This window comes from Cornus florida, unplaced genomic scaffold (genome assembly GCF_030987335.1).
Source record: "Cornus florida cultivar Cherokee Brave unplaced genomic scaffold, ASM3098733v1 CherokeeBrave_3.0.0_Hap2_Chr09, whole genome shotgun sequence".
Lineage (NCBI taxonomy): Eukaryota > Viridiplantae > Streptophyta > Magnoliopsida > Cornales > Cornaceae > Cornus > Cornus florida.
Genome location: NW_026775579.1, coordinates 97,069,624 through 97,091,623, shown reverse-complemented (window position 1 = coordinate 97,091,623; position 22,000 = coordinate 97,069,624). Strand labels below are relative to the sequence as shown.

The 22,000-nt window shown below is 38.4% G+C and overlaps 1 protein-coding gene across 3 annotated transcripts in view; it reads right to left on the bottom strand.

Moving 5' to 3' along the window:
* Window positions 1-3,824: 3,824 nt before the first annotated feature.
* LOC132275484 (uncharacterized) overlaps window positions 3,825-22,000 on the bottom strand; it is a 43,262-nt gene continuing 25,086 nt past the window's right edge. For 2 of the 3 annotated variants that reach the window (XM_059777001.1, XM_059777000.1), the window contains exons 7-8: window positions 7,208-7,458; window positions 3,825-4,132 (exon numbers count right to left, since the gene is read on the bottom strand). In XM_059777001.1, coding sequence (XP_059632984.1) covers window positions 4,066-4,132; window positions 7,208-7,458 — 318 coding nt within the window. In that variant the 3' untranslated portion in view covers window positions 3,825-4,065. Of the gene's footprint in view, window positions 4,133-7,193; window positions 7,459-22,000 lie in introns of all 3 variants that reach the window. The other variant, XM_059777002.1, reaches the window with a different exon arrangement.

The following is a 22,000-nucleotide window of genomic DNA, read 5'->3' as shown; positions in this document are numbered from 1 at the left end:
CCAGAGTGCAGGACCGATTTATCAGCCCTAAGAAAAGGAAGGTGCCCAAGGAGTCCCAATTTTAGCCAGAACATATGCTCTGACTTCATCCTCTGGCTCAGTCTCTTCAGCTTTTTTCCCCTTACTCTTAGAAGGAGTCTTACTCCTGCCAGAGGAAGATGGATTGGGCCTAGTCTTCTTCAGAGGAGGCTCATCGACCTCTGTCTCATGCTCATTCGACCTGATAACTGCTAAGGGCCGGTCTTCAGCAGCTTTCTTCTTTAGGGCCTCAGCCCTCTGTTTTTCTTCCTCAGTCATTGGGAAGCTATCGAAGGTCGGAAGAGACAAATCCATGAGGTCTGCAGCTTCAACTCTGGATGTGATTTCCTTAAGGTTTGCCGAGGTAAGCAAATCCTTAATAGAAGGGGGCTCGCACCAGACTTTCTTTTCAAGAAAGGAAAGTCTCTTCTTAGCAATAGAGGAAAGGAATGTCACTAAAACAAGACCAAGAAATTCATAAGTATACCGAAAGAGTAAAACTTGACATGGGAAACAACCAGAAGAATTTTTATGTAAAGAGGGGGCATATTCTATACCTAATTTTCCAAATTTGCGTGGGATTGGGAGCTTGCTCGATTGAGCCACAGCCCATTTCCCTCTAATGATTATCATTCTCTCTTTCCACTTCTTTTTAGAGGAAGGGAGATTTGTGCATATCCTCTAGTGCAAGGGAGAGGTAAAAAAAAAAGCGACTAGGTTCGATCCCATGCTTAGAAATAGTATAAGTAATCAGCAAGTTAGCAAGAGTCAGATCAAGACTCTCCAGCCTTCGGCGAACTATGAGTGCCGAGATTATTCGGAAGAAGTTGGGGTTCACTTGAAGGGGTGAAATACCTAACTTATTGAAAACTAAGCAATAGAAAGGGTGAAGGGGGAACCGAAGAGCATTAAGATGCCCAACTGAAAGAAGCAACTCGTCATCTCCAACACCCTCACCAGCACAAAAATCGGCACCCTCAGGGTATTCTACAATCTCAACCCCCTCGGGAATCTCAAAATCTTCCATTGTAGCTTCAATGGAGAATTCAATCCGCCGAACAGACAAAATTACATCTCTCTCTTCTTTAGTGAAGATATAATCAGACCCAAAAATGGATGTTTCGGTTTGAGGTAGAGGGATGTTTGATTGATTGGTCAAATTCTTTGCAGAACCAGTAAGATTAGGAACCCTAGGAGGAGGAAACCTAATAAGTGTAGGGGACGACAAAGGTGTGGACTCAAAATCTACGATTTTTATGTGTTCAGGAGTAGTCGAAGTACTCATGATGCAAGATCGAAGAGAAAAAGATGAAGAACTAACCTGAGAAGACGACGGAATGAAGAACGCAAGAAACGCAGTGAGAGCAAAAGTAACCCTTATGGAATCTCTTAAGGTAGAATGGCAACGGGCAATCTTCGAACTGTCCTTTTGCAAAATAGACAACCGTGCAACTTCAATTCCCTTTTTAATAGGAGCAGCAATCCAGTTAAAGAGGGAATTGGGGGCAAAGTGTAGAGGGAAAAATCTCCCTTCAGTGAGAACTGTACATGTCATCCTAATATAAATACCCATCACAAATGTCAGAGGCCCATCCTGCTCAAAGCCCAGTCCAAGCTCGTTGACAGCCCAAAATCATAAAACACTAGCCCAAGGTCATAGCTAATTGATCTCTGTAGCATTGTTCAAACCCGAAACAAGAGATCCAGCCCGTTAGCAATGTCACATGGATCAAGTTATTTATGGCCCAAATCCAATGAAAGGAAATTAGTCCTATTAGAAGAAGAATACAGCAAAGAAAGAAACTACTACACAAGGAAAATTATACAAAGGAAGGGGCTCTATTTGTAAAGAATTTATGTAGGGAAAGAATTGGAGGACAAGCAATGCGAGTCCTACCATAATTCAACCAATCGTTTGTGTATAAATAGAGGCCAAGACCTCCAATAAAAGGATCAAGCAATTCTACGCTTCTCTATACACTGTTCTTATTTATTCTTATTGTTTTTTGAGTGAGTTGTTTTATTTTTCTCAATCATTATTGGTTGAGCGAAATTTTGCACCTACAGTCGTTTCAATTTTTACAAATCAAATGGCTACTTGTGTTTACGTAGTAACATTTTGAAAGCACAACTTGGTTGTCAATGTGGAAAACTACAATGCCTTCATTTAACAGAACAAAAGAAATGTGTTTGCTTCTCGAAATCCTGAGTTCAAGTATATATCAATGGACCCATGTAATTTAGTGAAATTCCTTCCATAAATCCATCTCCTCAAAATCTTGACATCATTGCTTAGGGACATGTGCATCTTCAATGGTCTCACTGGCGGAATGTGCATCTTCATTGGTCTCACTGGCGGATCTAGTAATTTTAGCCCAGTTCAAAAGATGAAAGATGAGTACTGGTGCTGAGAAAGCCTCGTACAAATAGAACCATAAAAGGAAAATCACCCCATACAAATACAAATTACCTTTTCAGTTGTTTCAGTGCCCCTATGCCCATAATCTATCAAATGTTTTCAATTTCAGAGCCATCCAGGTTTTGGATGCATGGAACATATATACATTAAGAAATGAATCATCAATCGTATAAACCATGGAAACCACACTGATTAAGGCCACAACAAATAAAAAACATATGTTGATGATCAGGGTTAAATGCAAGAGCCTCTGTAAATCAACTCCTCCATCTGTTCCTCAAATAATGCATGCTGCTCAAAGTCAAAAGTGAATGGAGTCATGCATATAGGCTCATCACTAATGTCGTGGAGTGATGTTAAGTAGGGATCTGCTAGTGCATCTTCCACTGAAACCAATAATTTAAAAAGAAATGAATTAAACGAGTGACACATTGATCGAAAAATTAGAAATTAAGAGTGGCATAAATTTAGGATACTACAGAAAATTCAGGATACTTTATACTGGTTGAGGAACTACTAAAAGAGCCCACTTTGTTGGCTTCAGCGTCACTTACATGAAAGTATGCATGCATATGTAAAAAGAAGGCTGCTATCCAGTATTGATCCCAGCTAATAGGATGACCTGAATACAAAATTTTGTGAGCTGTCATTTATTTCTTTCCCGGGGTAGTTTACACACTGGTGGCTGAAGCCATATCTGCAAGGTTAGCCTTGAAATGGATTCAAGCATGAGAGTTAACATAAGTAATGATTGAAAGTGACATTATTTAAATGCCTGTCCTCGGGCTCAAGCCTTCACTTGCACACTTGCAACCTAACCACGTACATAAAATAAAACATATGTCACCCCCGAATCCTAGGGACCCAGTGCATGAGAAATGAAAGGTAAATCGGACTCAAATCCAAGTCCCAAATGGGAAGCTAAACCCCACATTAGCCCATATGGCTAATGTGACCATGAATGATAAGCCTATAATACCATAACAGTCTCAAAAAAAATAAAAAATACAATAAAATAAAAAATAAAAAATAAAAAAATTCATATGGTGAAGATTGTAACTCAATTTGAAAACATTGCCTGGAAGCGCTCCCTGACTAGTCCCGGCTTACGCGTAGAAAGACTGACAACCAGACCAGCCAGCTTAAACGTGGTTTAAGCACAGCCCACTTACTGTCCAAGAAAAATTGGGGTACCAGTCGGCTGTTAGGCTTAATGAGTCGACTGAAAGTTCCCAGAAATGTAAAAATAGGTCCCTTTCAAGGTACTATGGCCATGGACTCCACCTAGGTCAAATGATACTGTCACAAGGATGTCCAGAATTACACAAATGATGGGAATGAGTAGAACCAACATGTGAATGAGAGCTAAGCAATGAAACAAAGGAAATGCATAAATTAAACATGCCTGCATCAAGAGATGACCAACTTGGTCTCATTACATCATTATACAAGTCTTAGGAAAAATAAAGCGAGTGGAAATCACAAAAGAACTCCAAAAGATGGCAATGTGTTCCTATGCCATTTCCCTATTTCAAAAATACATACAAATGTCATAGAGGGACATTGTCCATACATATGAGTCGAATCAAAATGAAGCTACAACATAGTATTCCAAGTAACATCAATGGTCATCCAAAAACTCCATTAAGCAACACCAAGGCTGTGGATGAGGAGTATCCTCCAAAGCAACTCCTCCTGAAAAATGAAAGGGTGAGAACGAATGTCCAGTATGAAGAATATGCTATACAACTAAGTTACATTCTTTGAGTTCTACAAACATAAGAGAATGCTAGGCAATGCAAAAAGGGTTATGCTCCCTAATGTCTAATTCACGAATCATCCCTAGAAATAAGCATTTACACAATATCAAAGTTTCAACAAGAATGATGCTCATTTCATCACATATAAGCATATATAAAATGATGAAAGCCTTATCCACCACAAGTTGCAATTATATGACAAAATAACCAACTTGACAAGAAAAGTTTGAAATCATCAACCGCGATACCTTGTAACTCACACACACACCCGAACACTGCCTAAGCCACGTGCCGTAAGTGCCATTTCTGGGCTACTAACCCGCCGGTGGCGTACCAATTGGCCAATTGCGGGGATTTTCAGCCCCAAGGGCCTTGTCCTCTCTCTTTAAAAAAACCCGAGTATTTCCCAAAAACCACAAGTAATTCATAAGGTAACACTTTAAGCACTTCATAAGCGCACATAAGTGAACATTATCCCAAGTAAATCATGCCCTAGTGTTAAGCTACTATCATGACATGCTACTCAAATGCAATAGTATCCAAATCAACATCATTATAATTTAATAAGGTTCAATATCGTCATTTAGGCAATTCATCAAACATATAGTGTGCATTAAATCAACTAGCAATGTCTACACATGCTCCCTATGATTTAAAATCAACAATAATCTCAACAATTTCCACAATGACCAATAATCATATATAAACAGAGCTTCACATGAAGAATGAAATAAATAGACATGCATATACATCATGCTTAATACGTAAATTCATGTCATAAGCTCAATTCCACTCTTAAAGCATGGAATACTCAATTTAGAGGCATAGAACACAATATATCACCACATATACACTATAATACACCTAGCTTATCACATATATACTCACACTAGCATGCTTAACACACTCCTATGCTCACAAAAACACAAGGAAAAATAGATTAAGGGTATATCACACCCCCTACCTCAAAGGAGAGCAAAGCTAGAAAATCCACCATGTATGAAATGCACCAAATGGAAAATAGAAACCGTAGAAACGATCCTCTCTTTGGGCCCTTCACTTTATTTTTCTATGGAGTCTTCAGATTCTAAGTGGAAGGAGATCAAAATGGAAAAAGAGAAGAAAATGGGAGGAGAGGGTGAGCCAGCCAAAATGGTCTCCTCTCTCTCTCTCCCACCTTTTATAGTCCACCAACTATGTGCCACAAAGTCAAACATGTCCCCACCTTCACCTCTAATTACAAGTATGATATGGAGAACATTATATATACATATACATATATAAATGTCTCCCAAGAAATACTACGTGTCCCCAAATACATGAATAGTGTCGAAAATAATTTCCGAACACTTGAATCGCCCCGGGTCCACACAGCCAACATCCTGGCCCCTGGGCCCAGTTTCTAAGAGTCCGTGAACTCTAGGAAAGGCTAGAAAAAATCCCGAACACCCCAAAACGCATTCCCCACATGTCAAAACACATAAATGCACATGGAGAAATATAAGGGAAAAAGGAAAAAGAAAACAGGTCCTCACACCATAATGGTAGTTCTGAATCCCTAGATCATAAACTGGAAATTGACAATTTGAGACAGTTATTCAGAAAATAGTGACACATGAACCTCAAAATATCAATGCACACAGGTGGACATAATGGCTAAAAAACAACAGGCAGAGGACAATAATTATGAACACAGTATAGGTATAGAGATGTAATGGAGTTTCTGAAGAGGAGGCAAACAAAACATGATACCAAAAGCTTCATCAACATGCTAACAATGTTACACACTACAACTATAGGAGTCTCACATGATCACATCCCAAATGGAATTTCAAGCAAAAAATTTACAGCTAGAAGCAAATTTTGATCCAATTTTATTTTCGATTTGGACATGTTTTTTCAATTTTTTGGTAAATGCATTCAGAAAGACTGAATTCTCTTTTAGAATTATTTATCACGCGAAATCAAGCATGCATTATGAAATTGCTGTGATTATGTGGAGGCACTAAATTCATTCTGCCTTCAGATTTCAACAAATCAAGGAAAGAACTATAAGCTTGTTAGAGTAGGATTTATTGTATTATTGAGGGTAGTATTATCCTTTCCTCAGTTTATTAGTTTAGGGCTTATTATGTATTCTATTATACTCTTCAATAACAAGTGAATAATATACGACTGTTTTTCTTCTCTCTTCTTCTCAGTGCAAACTTCACAATGGTTGGAATGGCCATTCCTTCGAGTCCCCGTGGGGTAATAGCGGATGTATGTGTTGGGCGTGTGTTTCTTTCTTGTCTATCAAAAAAGAAAGGAAAAAGACACGAAAAACGCATTCAGCAAGATATGCGCACAGCCTTGCAGTATCAATCACCACATTGATGGTTTTGTGTACTGTTCAAAATCAATAGTCCTTCCTGGCCAAAACAATTCAATAAATCACTGGAATGTGATAAAATCACTCCACTTTTAATGTGAAATGACATTATTGACCTTATTCAATTAATGACAATCAAGTATAAGAGACATTTACGTCATTTAGTTTAGGAGGAGGGGGGGGGAAGGGGGGAATGTGGAGTGCATTTATCATTTCCCTAAACCAATTTGCTAGAAGTATTTTTTAACCACTTTAGGATGTTTTGGAAACATGTTCAAGGAAAAATAAAAATAAAAATAAAAAATAAAACCTGTTTTCCATGATAATTACATGTATTTCAGAGATGTTCATACTGGAAAAAATGGTAAAAGTGAAGAAACTGTGTGATGTCAATAAGGAACTGCACATTTCAACCAATGACTTGGCCATTTTTTTTTATTTTTCTAGAAGCAACAGTATAGAAACCACCATGGAAGTTGCTTGATATTAGTACCCTAATTATGATCCCATTACCTTCAGAAGGTATAATTTAGAAGCTTTCTTTAAAAGTAACACTGGAAATCAAATGTCCGAGAAGTTGTTTTCATAAGATTGTAATATTTAAACAGGATAATAGAATGCTTACCATATAGATATTACCATGTAAATGAAGGTAAGACATATGATGGATAAGCATCATATTTTAATGCAAGAGCATGCACAGAAGATTGATCTGCAACTTCTCCAAATTTATCAAGACCAAGTTCAGTTGCATGGATCCCACATGTGATAAATGATGATCGGATCCCAGCTGCATTTGCACCCTTTATGTCATGATGGAGAGAGTCTCCCACAGCAATACAATCAGAAGCGTCCAAGCCAACCATGGCCATAGCCGATTTATAGATTATCTGATGGAATCATGAAACGTGTAAAGGTGACAAATAAAAGAATATATAACATATGAAATTGCAACGGCGTGACAGCCCACTCAAAAAATTTACATCAACGCCACCTAAATGTTCAATTTTGCATAGGTTCCAATGTCAACTCTCAGGCCAAAATCATATTCATGATTATATAGTACCAACTGACAACCATACAATTTCTAACATTACGAGGAAGATTAAAGAGGAAAACATAGAAACTGCCCAAATTCAAGCATCAGCCCATCAGTTAATGTTTTGCTTGACTTGCACATCCAATCACAACATTTAGAATGAACAGATTTACATCCCACGTAGCTATAATAGAGATTGAATGATTCTGTAAATTTTGCAACAATGGATAAGATTTTAAGCTTTATTTGACACCCTGGGAAGAAGCTTAAGAGAAATTGAGAAACCAATAGTACATACATATTCTGAAAAGGATTTTGAGGAATGGCAATTAGCTTATGTTATTTACAATTCTATATATTGTATTCACTTCTGAGTTTGAGTACTAAGAGCAATTTGTCACGCCCCGCCTATGGAGGTTACACCACGCAGGCGCTGAGTTGGACGCTGCATGGCAACTGCACGGCCAGTGGAGTTTCTAGAGTCTTCCGGAGTAGTCTAAAGTTGTGTGGAAGATTCTAGATATGTGTATAAATATGTAGTATATTGTAGAAATGTGTGGAAGGTTCTAGAGTTCTCAAGAATTGTGTGGAGTAGTATGAAGAGTTATAGAATATTGTAAATGCTTGTAGATATGTATGCAAGTGTGAAGAAGGTGGAAGAAGATTCTAGATAATCGATCTCCACCATCGGTTAGATTGCATCCTAGCCGTCCATTAGGGATGGGGATGCCTATAAATAGGAATAGGACTTCATTTTGTAGCCATCAAGTCCTAGAGTGAGTCTTAAGAGCCTTGTAGAGAGTTTGAGAGCTAGCCTTGTACAAAACATTCTTTGAAGTAATAGAAGTGTTCTTTCCTTGCCAACTTAAGTGCCTTAGTGTGTGCGAGTGTGCAAGCCAAGTGAGGAGAGGACGAGGGCCATTACAACACTAGTAAGCGCACGAGGGGAGTGTGTTGGCTAAGGTGTGCACGGGAGTTAGGCTGACCAAGTACTTGCGAGAGTAGAAGCAACATCTTGGTGCCGCACGGGAGTAGCTAGAGTGGTGCTGAAACTCTAAGCCCGTGACAGTTGGTATCAGAGCCAGGTTCGTGAAGGAAGCTTTGTTAGAGTAGACATGGCTAGCAGAGGAGAACACCATGTCCATATCTTGGAGCAGAGCTTGGAAGAGAACCTCGCCACACACTTGGTCTACACGGAGACCAAGTTCAACAGGCTCGAGAGAAAGATGGCGGAGCTCTACGAGCTGATTGATGGCATCGCTAACAAGGCACGAGAGAAGAAAAGAGACTTGCATGATCGGGTAGACGACTTGCTTGTGGAGATTGCCGAGTGCAAGGAGGAGTTCTCCCAGGCGCGTGAGGTCGTGGTGAAGCCAAGGAAGAAGAAGGCGCCAAAGCCCAAGGAGTATGATGGGGCAAGGAATGCGCGCTAGATTGACAACTTCTTTTGGCACATGGAGAGATACTTCGAATGTATAGAGATCGAGGATGATGAGGAGAAGATGCTAACAGGCACAATGTACCTCACGGACACTGCCGCTCGATGGTGGAGGCAACGCTTCACCGGTAGGGGCGCAAGAGCGGTTAATACATGGGAGGAGTTCAAGAGGCAGTTCTACCCCGAGTGCGTCGAGTACCTCGCCATAATCAACCTAAGGCGCCTAAAGCAGAAGGCCAGCATAAGGGAATATGTGAAGGAGTACTCCAATTTGATGCTGGAGATGCCGGAGCGGCAACGCGTGTGCTTGTTCATAGATGGGCTGCAGTCTGGGGTGGCCATGGAACTTAGGAAGAGGAAGCCTAAAGACTGGGCATCCGCAATGGCTATAGCGGAGTGCCTTGAAGACTTTAGGCGCGATGACAAGAGGGCCACGTCTCCCAAGAGGGCCACAGCAAAGGTGAGGGAGACCGACGTTTCAAGAAAGGGGGCTCGCCCAAGTCCAGTGAGGATAAGCACAGCGATGAGGAGAGACGCCCACGCCATGACAAAGGCAAGGACCATGGAGAAAAGTCCAAGGCTAGTGGCAAAGGGGAGCGCCGCGATAAGGGCAAATGGGAGCCGAAGTGCTACTTATGCGATAGGCCTCACATATTACGACACTGCCCTAACAAGAAGACCATAAGCGATAAGGGCAAATGGGAGCCGAAGTGCTACTTATGCGATGGGCCGCACATATTACGACACTGCCCCAATAAGAAGACCATAAGCGCCCTTATGAAGGATAAGGGCAAGGGCAAGATGGACGATGCGGGCAGCGAAGAAGACAGGTACATGGGGACTATACAGATGCTGAGTAGCATGGCGCATGACACCAAGAAGAAGGGCAAGGCGAAGAAGGTAGCAGGGGTGCGCTATGTGGATGGGCAGGTTGGTGGCAAAGCCGTGCAAGTGTTGGTGGACACGGGCGCCACACACAACTTCATTACCCCGAAGGAGGCGCAACGACTTGGCTTGGAGATGCAGAAGACAGAAGGCTGGATCAAGGCCGTCAACTCCGAGGAGGCACGCGTGAGCAAAGTGTGCAAGGAGGTGGAGCTATGCATACAAGAGTGGAAGGGCAAGGCCGACTTCCAGGTTGCGGAGATGGACGACCACGACATGGTGCTGGGGCTGGAGTTCATGGATAGGAACAACGCCGCGCCATTACCATGCCTTGGTGCGTTGATGATACTTGGAGGCGAGGAAAGCAAGGTCGCATGCATGGTGCCGCTCGTGGGCAGGAAGGAGAGTCCAGAGGTGGCAGTCAACATGATGGAGCTCGTGAGGACCTCACATCTCCCGAAGGGCGTACGCACGTTTGGGCTAAGGATATATGCGCAAGTGCTGATGACCTGTGAGAGGCGGGGTCAGCTGAAGAAGCCGTGACGAGGGCATCACGGAAATGGGTTAAGGAGAATGTCACGCCCCGCCTATGGAGGTTACGCCACGCAGGTGCTGAGTTGGACGCTGCATGGCAACTGCACGACGAGTGGGGTTTCTAGAGTCTTCCGGAGTAGTCTAAAGTTGTGTGGAAGATTCTAGATATGTGTAGAAATATGTAGTATATTATAGAAGTGTGTGGAAGGTTCTAGAGTTCTCCAGAATTGTGTGGAGTAGTATGGAGAGTTCTAGAATGTTGTAGATACTTGTAAATATGTATGCAAGTGTGAAGAAGGTTGAAGAAGATTCTAGAGAATCGATCTCCACCATCGATTAGAATGCATCCTAGCCGTCCATTAGGGATGGGGATGCCTATAAATAGGAGTAGGACTTCATTTTGTAGCCATCAAGTCCTAGAGTGAGTCTTGAGAGCCTTGTAGAGAGTTTGAGAGCTAGCATTGTACAAAGCATTCATTGAAGTAATAGAAGTGTTCTTTCCTTGCCAACTTAAGTGCCTTAGTGTGTGCGAGTGTGCAAGCCAAGTGAGGAGAAGGCGAGAGCCACTACAACACTAGTAAGCGCACGAGGGGGGTGTGTTGGCTAAGGTGTGCACGAGAGTTAGGCTAACTAAGTACTTGCAAGAGTAAAAACAACGTCTTGGTGCCGCACGAGAGTAGCTAGAGTAGTGCTGAAACTCTAAGCCCGTGACAAATTGCTAACTTACAAAACCATAAAACCATTTGGCCAGTGTCACACTCTTATTAGATGGTATATCTCATATATAAGAGTTTCATAAGTAAAGAAACGGCCTTGTTTTTTATATATATATATATATATATATATATATATATATATAATACAATGAGAGAAACAGGATATTGAAAAGGTTAAATAATCAATGAAATAATACAATGAAATATAGTATATATATATATATATATACGAATATGCAAGTTAACAACAGAACATGAATAACTTTTGAAGAACTTTGATTAAAATATGGAGAGAAACAGGATATTGAAAAGGTTAAATAATCAATGAAATAATACAATGAAATATAGTATATATATATATATATATACGAATATGCAAGTTAACAACAGAACATGAATAACTTTTGAAGAACTTTGATTAAAATATGGAACTTACAACTTTGATCTTTGAATACAACACTTTTGTTCTGAGCTGAGCTCCTTGGATGAAGTAAAACTAAAAACTTAAACTTAAAAATTACAATTTGAACTGAGAGCTTTTGAAACGGAAACTAAAATCTAAACTTTCAAAATGAGCCTGCCTCCAATGTCTAGAGGAGCTGTTATTTATAAGGCCTCGAAGGAGCCTTGGGGAGCTTTGGATTCCTTGGAGATAAGGATGCAGCAGGAGGCCATGTGCTGAGCCTGAAAGGCTGATTTGAGGTGATGTCTTCTGAATGATGCTGAAAGCCATGTGCAAAGCCTGAAAGGCTGAATTAAGGTGATGGCCACTGACTTGCCTTAGATTCCTTTTTTGAAAAGCTTGTCTGTCATGAACACCGAAAGGTGCTAAAAGCCTGAAAATGGAGAACTGTTGAATAAAATTTTAAACTGTAGTTTTTAACTCTTTTTTTTTTTTTTTTTGTCGCTATATAGCGGCATTGAATGACCGAGGTCAGAAGCTTTTTTGGAATGAAATGATGATTTTTGAGAATAATATTCACTGGAGCTGTTGGGTGAAAATACCAAAACAGTCATCTTCATTGGGTTGGGCCAGATCTGTTTGTGAACCATGGAAAGAACCTGAGCCTTCACTTCTGTTGGAGCCCAATTTTGAGAAGGCTATGGGATTGACTTGGGCTAGAGCTTCCATGAGGAAGGCTTCATACTCATCTTGGGATTTTGCTGAAGAAAGCTTTGCTTGGGCCTGGCTTTTGGATAGGAGGAAAGCCGAAGACTCTCCTAAGCCAGAACATGATATTGCAGGGTGCTTTGAGAACCATTCGGAAATTGCTTCTGGAGTAACATCTTTGATAGAGAATTGGTCCCACCATTTGACTTTGAAAATCCTTCCTAGAAGAGGAAGATTAGAAGGGGTTTTGAGGATTTGGAATTGCCATAGAACTATCCATGACAATGCGAAATTTGCAAAAAATAAGAATGATTTGGGAAATTCGGAAAGCTCAGGAGGAGCATGGAATTTTTCATTGAAAATTGAAAATCCCTTGGACACCGTTTCAGGGATGATTTCTTGGCAGGGACCAAACATATGCCACCAGTCAATGAACCATCTGGGGACATTTAGATTGAAATTCTTTTGGAAAAGGATAAGCCAGGAATGGCTATAATCCTGATTTTGGAAATAAAAGGTATTGTACCAGGCATCTTGATAGTCCCAGTAATTGAAAGTTTGAGAGTTGCGAGGTTGAGAAAATTGCCTCGGAGCATTGATGTTTTTACCCCAGGCTGCTGGAGTAAGGACTTTTTGAATGGTACATGTGGTGTGAGAAATGAAAGACTCATCACCTGGTTTTGAATGAGTTCGAATTTTGATGGAATCAGTGTCCACTAAAATAAACTCATAAAAATTTTGTGTTTTCCGAAAATCTGATGTTGGATAATGAAAACCTTTGACAAAATGATTTTGAGAAAGTAAAACTGGGTTTTGGTTAAAAAGCTCTTTTTCAACCACACAAATGGTTGATGTATTTGGTTTTTGAAAATAACGAGATTTTTTGAGAGTGGGGTTGTTGACCACCACTTGCTGTGAAACAGATCTTGAGGAAATTTGTTTATCTGATGCTGAAGAAATTGCAGCATAAGTTTTTTGAAGGGGAAGAAAAACTGGTTGTTGGGATTGTAAGTATGCTTGGATGGGGTCATACTGGATTAGGGACATGTCTATGACATGTTGGGGAATTGTGGTTAGGGCTGAAAACTGGTTTGTAATTAATGGAGGTGGACTAGCACACATAACTTCTTCATCTTCCTCGACTTTATCATACCAGGTTTTTTTGGAAGGGTTCTGAGAAGAGGATGATTGAGCATATGCATCTTTTGTTTTGTGGGGTTTTGTGCTCGCAACTGAGGCTCCTCTACTTGTCTTGGGAGGCATAGTAACCACCCCTAAGCTCCTGCTTTTCCCTGCAAAAATTCCCTGGTGAGAAAATCAGGAAGAGAATTGTTTTCGCCTTTTATATATTCAATATCAAAGTCAAATACAGAAAGAATAGCTTGCCATCTGGCGAAAATTTGTTTTGAGGCTATGTTATGAACATCTTTCTTTAAAACAGTTTTTGCAGATTGGCAATCAACACGAACCAAAAATTTTTGATTTAGCAAGTCACTTTGAAATTTTGAAATGCATAAAACTATAGATAAAATTTCCTTTTTGACTGTAGAGTAATTTTGTTGTGCTTGGTTCCATGTGCCAGAGGCGAACTGAACTAGTTGTTCCTTGTCACCTGTTTTTTGTTTTAGGATACCTCCATATCCTAATTCAGATGCATCAGTTTCCACAATTTTGAAGGCTTCTGGATCAGCAATAGATAGGCAATGAAGGTTTTTTGCTTTGCTTTTAAGGATTCTGACTGTTTTTGTATGCTCATCGGACCATGGGGGAGGGGACTTTTTTAATCTTTGGCGTAGTGGAGCACAAAGAAGGGAAAGATCCTTAAAAAACTCAGAGAGATAATTTAGGCATCCTAAAAATCTTTGAAGCTGGGTTTTGTCTTTAATTTCATCAGGGAATTTATCAGCAAATTGGATGGATCTGTTAATTGGGATGACAGTTCCTTGGTGGATCTGGAAACCTAAAAACCTAATCTTGGTCTGAAACAAAGTTAACTTTGATAAAGAAAGGACTAATCCATTATGCTTGATGGTTTGAGCAAAGACATTGAGATGTTTCCAATGAGCATCTATAGAAGAAGAAAATATTAGTATATCATCAATATAAACAATTGAAAAATTCGTAAGATGAATAAAAATATCATTCATAATTTTTTGGAATTCTGAAGGGGCATTTTTTAATCCGAAAGGCATCACATTCCATTCGTAATGGCCAAAAGGAACCGTGAAAGCTGTTTTGTATCTATCCTTTTCAGCAATTTGGATTTGCCAAAATCCTGACTTGAGATCAAACTTTGAAAAAACGGTTGCATGAACGAGTCGTTGGATTAGGTCCTTTTTATTGGGCAGGGGATACCTGATCCATTGAAGAACTTCATTGAGGGGCTTGTAATTGATAACTAATCTGGGAACACCTCTTTCTATTTCAGCATTCTTTTGGACATAGAAAGCGGCACAGCTCCATGGGGAACGGCTTTTTCGGATGAGGGATTTGTTTAATAATTCCTGTACTTCCTTCATACAGTAATTAAGAAGTTCTTGACTCATTTGGCTCGGACGGGCTTTGGTAGGGATATCCTTTTCATTGAAAGATTTTTCATAAGGTAATTCAACCATGTGTTGTCTTCTGTGCCAAAAGGCGTTTGGGAGCTCAGAGCAAACCTGATTTTCAAGTCTTAATCGGAACCTTTGAATAGAGTCTTGGAGAATTTTTTGACTGAGTCGTTCATCAATCTGTTTGAAGATTAGTTCTTGTTTGAGAAATTCTAAATGCTTTGTTTTGCTTTCAATTCTGTTGACAGCAGGGACTTGAGTAACATAGGAATCCTTAATGGTATTGAGATCCTTGGTGTCTATAGGATGAGCAAAAGGAAAGCAAATTTCTTGTCCAACTAGACTTGTTGAAACACCTTGGCTATCAACTTTGAACGGGTAAAGAAGAGAAATAAATGGAGTTCCCAAAATAACAGGGGTATTGAGGTCTTTGACAAGGATGAAAGGTGTTTTAATACAAAGACCCTGATTACAAATATGAGCTTTGGTTAACTTGTACTGAACAGTGAGTCGTGAACCATTAGCACCTTGAAGCCATTCTTTGGTTTTCTCAAAGTATTTCGTAGGGACAAGTCCTTCATTGATACAATTGAGATCAGCACCGGAGTCAATGAGAGCCACTGTATGAATGGTATAGTCTTTGTTGATGACAATTTTTAGATTAACATGCCATTTCTGAAATGTTATCTGGGTTAGAAGGTTGATGTAAGTTTCATTGCCCTTGGTGGGATTTTCAGAAACTTATTGTTCAAATTTTGCAGAGGACTTAGGTAGTAAGGCATCTATCTGGGATTGTTGAAGAAGGATTTGGCTTCTGAGGGTAAGAATATCATGAGCAGTAGAATCTTTCAAAACCTTGCCCTCTTGCTTTAGGAGTGAAATCTCTTGCTTTGTTTGTTTGATTTCTTTATGGAGATCTTGAATCGTAATCGGCATCTGGGGTTGTGTACCAAATCTTTCAAAGATATCAGTAAGGTTGTAAGTATTTGGTATAACAACGGGAGCTTTGTCATTTCTTTGGCCAATGCTGTTGGTGAATTTAATCAAGCATTCCTTGCGTTGATCAAGATCTTCTATTTTGTCAATGAGTTCCAACATGAACTCTTGATCTTTAGTAATCATACAGATGCATTTGGTTTTGATAGGTTGGTCATCCAAAGATGGGTTGGAAGAATCAGAATCATAATCTGTATCAGCATGATAGTCATCTTCTTGAATACCATTGATATCATGGTCGGATTCGTCATCAGAGGAGTTTAAAAGAATTTGCATCAGTTGGCTCCTGACGGTTTCAGGGAGATCGAGCTCATTGATCTTCTGTTTGGCTCTACAATCGCGTTTGTAGTGACCCATCTTGCCACACTTGAAGCATTTTATATCTGCTTTTGAGGTGGGAGGTTTCTTTTGAAAATGTTTTGGAGGAGGGGCATTTTTCTGTCTATTTTTCTCAGAGGAGAGATATTTATCTGCAAATGAGGGTTTGCCCTTGTTATACCGTGACCTGTTTTCGTATCTCTTGGGAAAAGGCTTGCGGTAGCGGGTGTGACTTTTTCGTTTGGAAGGAGGGGTTAGGTTTTCGAAGCTGAATTGTTGGCAGAAAGTTCCTAATTCTTTTCGGCTAGTGGCATTCTCATGCTTGATTTGCTGTTGGAGTTTGAAGTTGGTGCAGAGAGCAATTCCTTCAGTCGTGATGGTACTAATGATGTCACTATAGGTGAGGGAGTCATAAGGAATATGGCCATTGTGTTTTGATCTGAAATGCTTGCGAATTCTCTCAGTAAAAAGATTGGAGAGTCCAGCAATGAACTTTTCTTTCCAAAAGGCTTGGTTACAATCAGTCCTGGTGAGGACCATTGAGAGGAAGACATCCTTGTACCATCTGAAATCCTGAAGTTTACGACATCGAAGGTTGGCTAGAATTTCTGAGGTCTTGTCTCTAACGATTGAGAGGTCACCGAGGAATTGTTTGGCGATAGAGAAGATGAGAGTAGCAACTGCATCTTCTATATCTGCACCTTCTTCTGTTTTGATAATTGTTCCTTCAGGAGTTGTTTTGACAGAGTTAAGAATGGCTTGTCGTTTATCTGGAGTGAGGATGTTGTCCCACCATCCTTTGAGTTGGCCTGTGAATCCTCCTACAAGGAGTTGTGCTATAGCATGATCAGAAGAGTCATTCTTGGTTTTGTAAGCAGTGCTGACCATTGTCATCTCTTGAAGTGTATTGAGAATGTGATACTTAGTTTTGCCATCTATGTTCCATTCATAAATGGTACCACCATGATAAGCAGCTTGGGAAAACTGGCCTCGTTCTTCGATCTGGAGGTCAGGGAAAGTTGGCCTGGGATAATAATTTCGGGAAGAAGTTGGTTCTAAAGTATTGACGTGTTGGTTCTGGAAGACCTCAGTAATTTCATCAATTTCAGTATCAGTACCAATTTCTTGGTCAAGAGTATTGATGGCTCTAAGAGGTCTGTCTGGCGTATCACGAATCGTAGTTGTGGAGGTCATAAGGGATTCGATACGCTTAATCCTGTCCTGTGCTTCTTCAATGGCACTACGTTTTGATAGTTGTTTGGACAAGTGTAAGGGGATTTCATGGGGTATGAAAGGCGGAGCATTATCAGATTGAATGGGGATAATTTGTTCTTTCTGAAGCAAGGTTTCTACACGAGAAAGCTGATCGCCAAGTGTCTGGAGGTGTTGGTTTGTGTAGTTATTTTGTTCCATGATGCTTTTGACATCACGGGACGTGGATGTGGTTGTGTCATTGGCGCCTGCCTTAGTCTTGAAAGGAGAAGCAGTAAGTGTGACTGTTCCTGACGCCTTTGTCTTGAATTCGATTGCCTCGGCTGGGGGATGGATGGCTTCAAGAGCCTCACCACGTGATGTCTGCCAGGTAATGGTGGATTTGGTTGTGACATTTAGGGATTTGATTGTGGAGAAAGGAAAATCAATATTGTTGTCGAGACAATACTTTTCAAACCATGTGAAGAAAGGGGCTGAGAACTTGTGTTGTATGCAGAAAGCATACCACTTTTCTCTAATAAGGATGGTTTTTTGAGCTGAAAAGGTTTGGAAATACCATTGTCTTTTCGAATCATTGGCCGCAGAGTAGAAATCTTTGCGTAAAAAGTCTTGATCGATCTCATAAACCTTTTCTATCATGTAGAGCTGATGGACCTGATGATCGGGATCTTCAAATTGAGAATCATTTGGGGATGGAGGGGAATCATGATGATCTTCATTTAGGGGAGGGTTTTGCAGACCTTTGTTTTGAGAACTAATTTGTGTAAGCAAAGGGGTGCTGCGAAGAGGATGGATGTCTTCTTCCTCAGTCTGTACGCTAACATTGTCCTGGTAAACCGGGTTAGCAACTTCTTTGTTTTTGACACCAACGAGGTTTGGATACCTTGTAGGCATTCCTGAAAATGATTTTCGGGAAGGGGCTTTTGAATAGTTTGAGGGAGTAGCATGAGAGAAAGAGGATCTAGAACTTTCTATTTCTTAGATAGAAGGTCTAGATCTTTCTATTTCTTGGATAGTAAGTCTATTGGGCCTGTTGGAGTTAAATCTAACCTTTACTGTGCCATCTGAAAATTGAGATATTTGTTCCAACCTTTTATGCTCGATCTTTGAAGGAGGGGCTGCATGCTCGAGAGTCCACTCTGTCGGGAAGGTGACTTCATTCCAAGTGATGGTCCTCGGAACATAAGTTTGTGAATTTTCGTCACTAGCATGAAGAAGAAGGGTTTCTCCTTTGGGAGACTCACGAAGAGCATAGGGGCTGACTTGGGTTGTATAGACTTTGTAGTGGATTCTATAGACAACATTGAAGGGTATGGCTCCATCCATCATTTTGTAACCACTACTTGAAACATTGAGGGTTAAAGTATGGAGGATTGTTGGATCATCAAGAGCTACTGAATAATTTGGAAAACAATTGAAGTATTGTGAGCCATCAAAAAGACTAGTTTGGCAAACTCCTAACAGAGAGGTTTCAAAATCGAGATGCCTACAATCCCTCAGGGTAAGCATGATAGCAGTGTTAAGTCCTCTTGATGTAAGAGGTTTAATAGCAATATATATATATATATATATTGGAAGGAGGTCAACCGTGCAAATCTATATCTATACTATTATTAAAAGTACAAAGAGTTTTAGTATTTCAGTATATTAATGAATCTTTTAATAATAATATAGTAGTAGAAAATACTAAAATTCAATAAATGGAAATCTAATTAAAAAGGAAAATATATAATATTAAAAAACTTATTTATTTAATTCAATAAAAGGAAATCTAATCAGAAAAGGAAATATATAATACTAAAAAATTTATTTATTTCCATAAAAGAAAATCTAATCAGAGAATGAAATATATAATATTAAAAAAATTATTTATTTATTTAATTCAATGAAAGGAAATCTAATCAAAGAAGGAAATATATCTATACTATTTTTTTTTTTTTATATAATACATTTTTAATAATAATGCATTTAATATAAATTCAAAATAATTTCGGTTTTGTGTTAGCTAGAATCATGTATCAAATTAATAATAGACTCCTATTAATAATAGACTTGTATATCAATTATACTTCTATAATTGTGCTCATAAAATTATATATCAACTATGAAGTAGCACATCTCTCTCTCTTGGTGTATGTGTTTGATTAACAGCAATGGATTTAAATATTTTATTTTTTGTGTCCTTTATTCTTCAACTTTTTCTCTTTGTTACAGTTTTTTTTTATTCATTCAGATATTGTGTTCTGATCAAGTTTTATTTATTTTCTTATTTGTGTATATTGAATTTCAATATGATGAATTCTACTTCTTCTCTTAGTTACAATTTTTTTTTTTTTATTGCTGTAACATTGTTATTTTTTCCTGATCAAGTTTTATTTATTTTTTATTTTCTTTTTTCATGAGTATTGAATTTCAAGCTGATAAATTCAAGTGTGTTTCAAGTAAAGACAATTTTGCATCGTAATTTAAAGTTATGAAGAAGACCATATCGATGCAAGTCTGAATGGTTTTTTAAAAGTTTGATATTGAAGTGGATATTAGTATGATTGTTCTGAGTATTTTTCATTAGTTAATTATTATAGTTGCCTTAGTTAAAAAACAACACTATAAATATTCTAAGTATTCTATACTTTCTTGCAGAAGTTCACTTGATCACTCTTTTTAAGGTACGTCTTATTCAATTTTCGCATCAATTATCATCAATTTTCTTTATTTCTAATGAAAGGTATGTTTATTATGCTGATGCTATTCTTTCTTATATTAAAAGATTGTGTATTTTCATTTTTTGTATATATATATATATATAATTATATATATATATTTTGAATTTTGAGTAGTATGGAACAAAATTGATTTTTAAAACTGATTTAACTTAGTTGAGAAAGAATTAGAGGACAAAGTTTAAACGAATTTAGCTACTTGTAATTTATTGATCTCCTACAAAGTGTCCCAACTGAAACTTGATACACAGATGAACATTGTAATAATTTGCATATAATAATAAAATAATTTACATCAATTCACAAAAAATATTAATAATTTACGTCACTCCCTTCTATTCCTATAATTTGTATTCCTAAATTGTTTTAAAAAATAAAAAATAAAACTAAAAATATTTTATGTACAATTTAGTCTCCTCCACTCTTCTTCTATTCCTAAAATTCAGAAAAAATAAAAATATAATAATTTACATATCCTCCATGTAGGTGCATAAAATCTCGGACCGAACACTAAGGTTCAATATGAGAATTTGAATGCTCGAACACTCAATTGAGAACAATAGAAGATTGCCAAAATACTCCAAAATATTCGAAGAGAAAAAAGAAGAAATAAAAAGCCGAAGAGCAGCTAATGAGAAAGAAAAATAGGAACAACGAGATCAAGGAAGAACAAGGGCAAATAGAACCGAGTGTCTTTGATTTGGATCTTGGCCCCCTATTTATATCTGTACAAGGAGATTTTTATGGGACCGTTACTGACTGTTTCATAAATGGACATTATTTCTTCCTGATTCCTTGTGATTTTGATGGTGGGCGTTATTCTCAGCTGTGTTGACCAAGGCTTTGGATTGGGCCTGCTGGGCTTTGTTCTGCTTTTCAGGCCAATTTGGTGTTCAGTGTCTTCCTTCTAGACCTTTAGTTGCTTGGTGCGGTTTTTGGACTCTTGGCCCAATGTATCTTGGTTGACCTTTTTTATTGACTTGTGAGTGGTGGGAAAATTTTCCTCCACACTCCACTCTCCTATTACTAGAATTGTAATTAAAAAATAAAAATAAATGGTGAATATAATTTAGGTATTACTTACAAAATAATTTAGGTCTAATAATAATAAAAAAAAAAAAAAAAAAAAACTTTTATTATGACAAACGCAACGAACCCAAGTTGAATCAAAAATCACGACAGAAAAGTAAGCACGCCACACAAAGAACACAGATTTATAAGTAGTTTGGCAAACAGCCTACGTCCACGGTTGGGATCCGGCGAAAGTTTTCACTATGTGTAAAATCGGAGATTCTAAGTTTTCAACACCTCACTCTGTTTCTATACGAACTTTAGAGTCTCTCTTATCCTCCACTCCAAACCTTAAGCGCCCTTATATATCGAGCTACAAGAGAATAATTAGGGTCCATGACCCATAAGCAAAAAACGGGTCAAAAATTTTTCGACCCAGCACCAAATTCAGGCAACAATATCACAACTTTACATCCCCTCCACTATCCTTCTACTCATATAATTTGACCAAAAAAAAATTTAAAAATACAACCTCATGCCTAACTTAAACTATTTCTATTCCTAAAATTCACAACAAAACATAAATAAAAATAATTTACATCTCTACCACTCTCCTTCAATTCCTAAAATTCAAAATAATAATAATAACAGTAATAGTATAATAATAAAAATAATTTCCATCTCCCCTAAAAATTAACATAAAAAATATATTTTGATCTTCTTTTTTTCATTGTTGTTTAATTACATTGAAAATTATTATAATAAAAATGTTTAATAAATTAAATTAAATTATATTATTGTTCACCAAGAAATTGAACTTTAAGGTTTTAAAGGCCAAATTATAATTTTGTTTCAAATTAGATTTTACCCACGTGCAAAGCACATACCGTTTTACTAGTT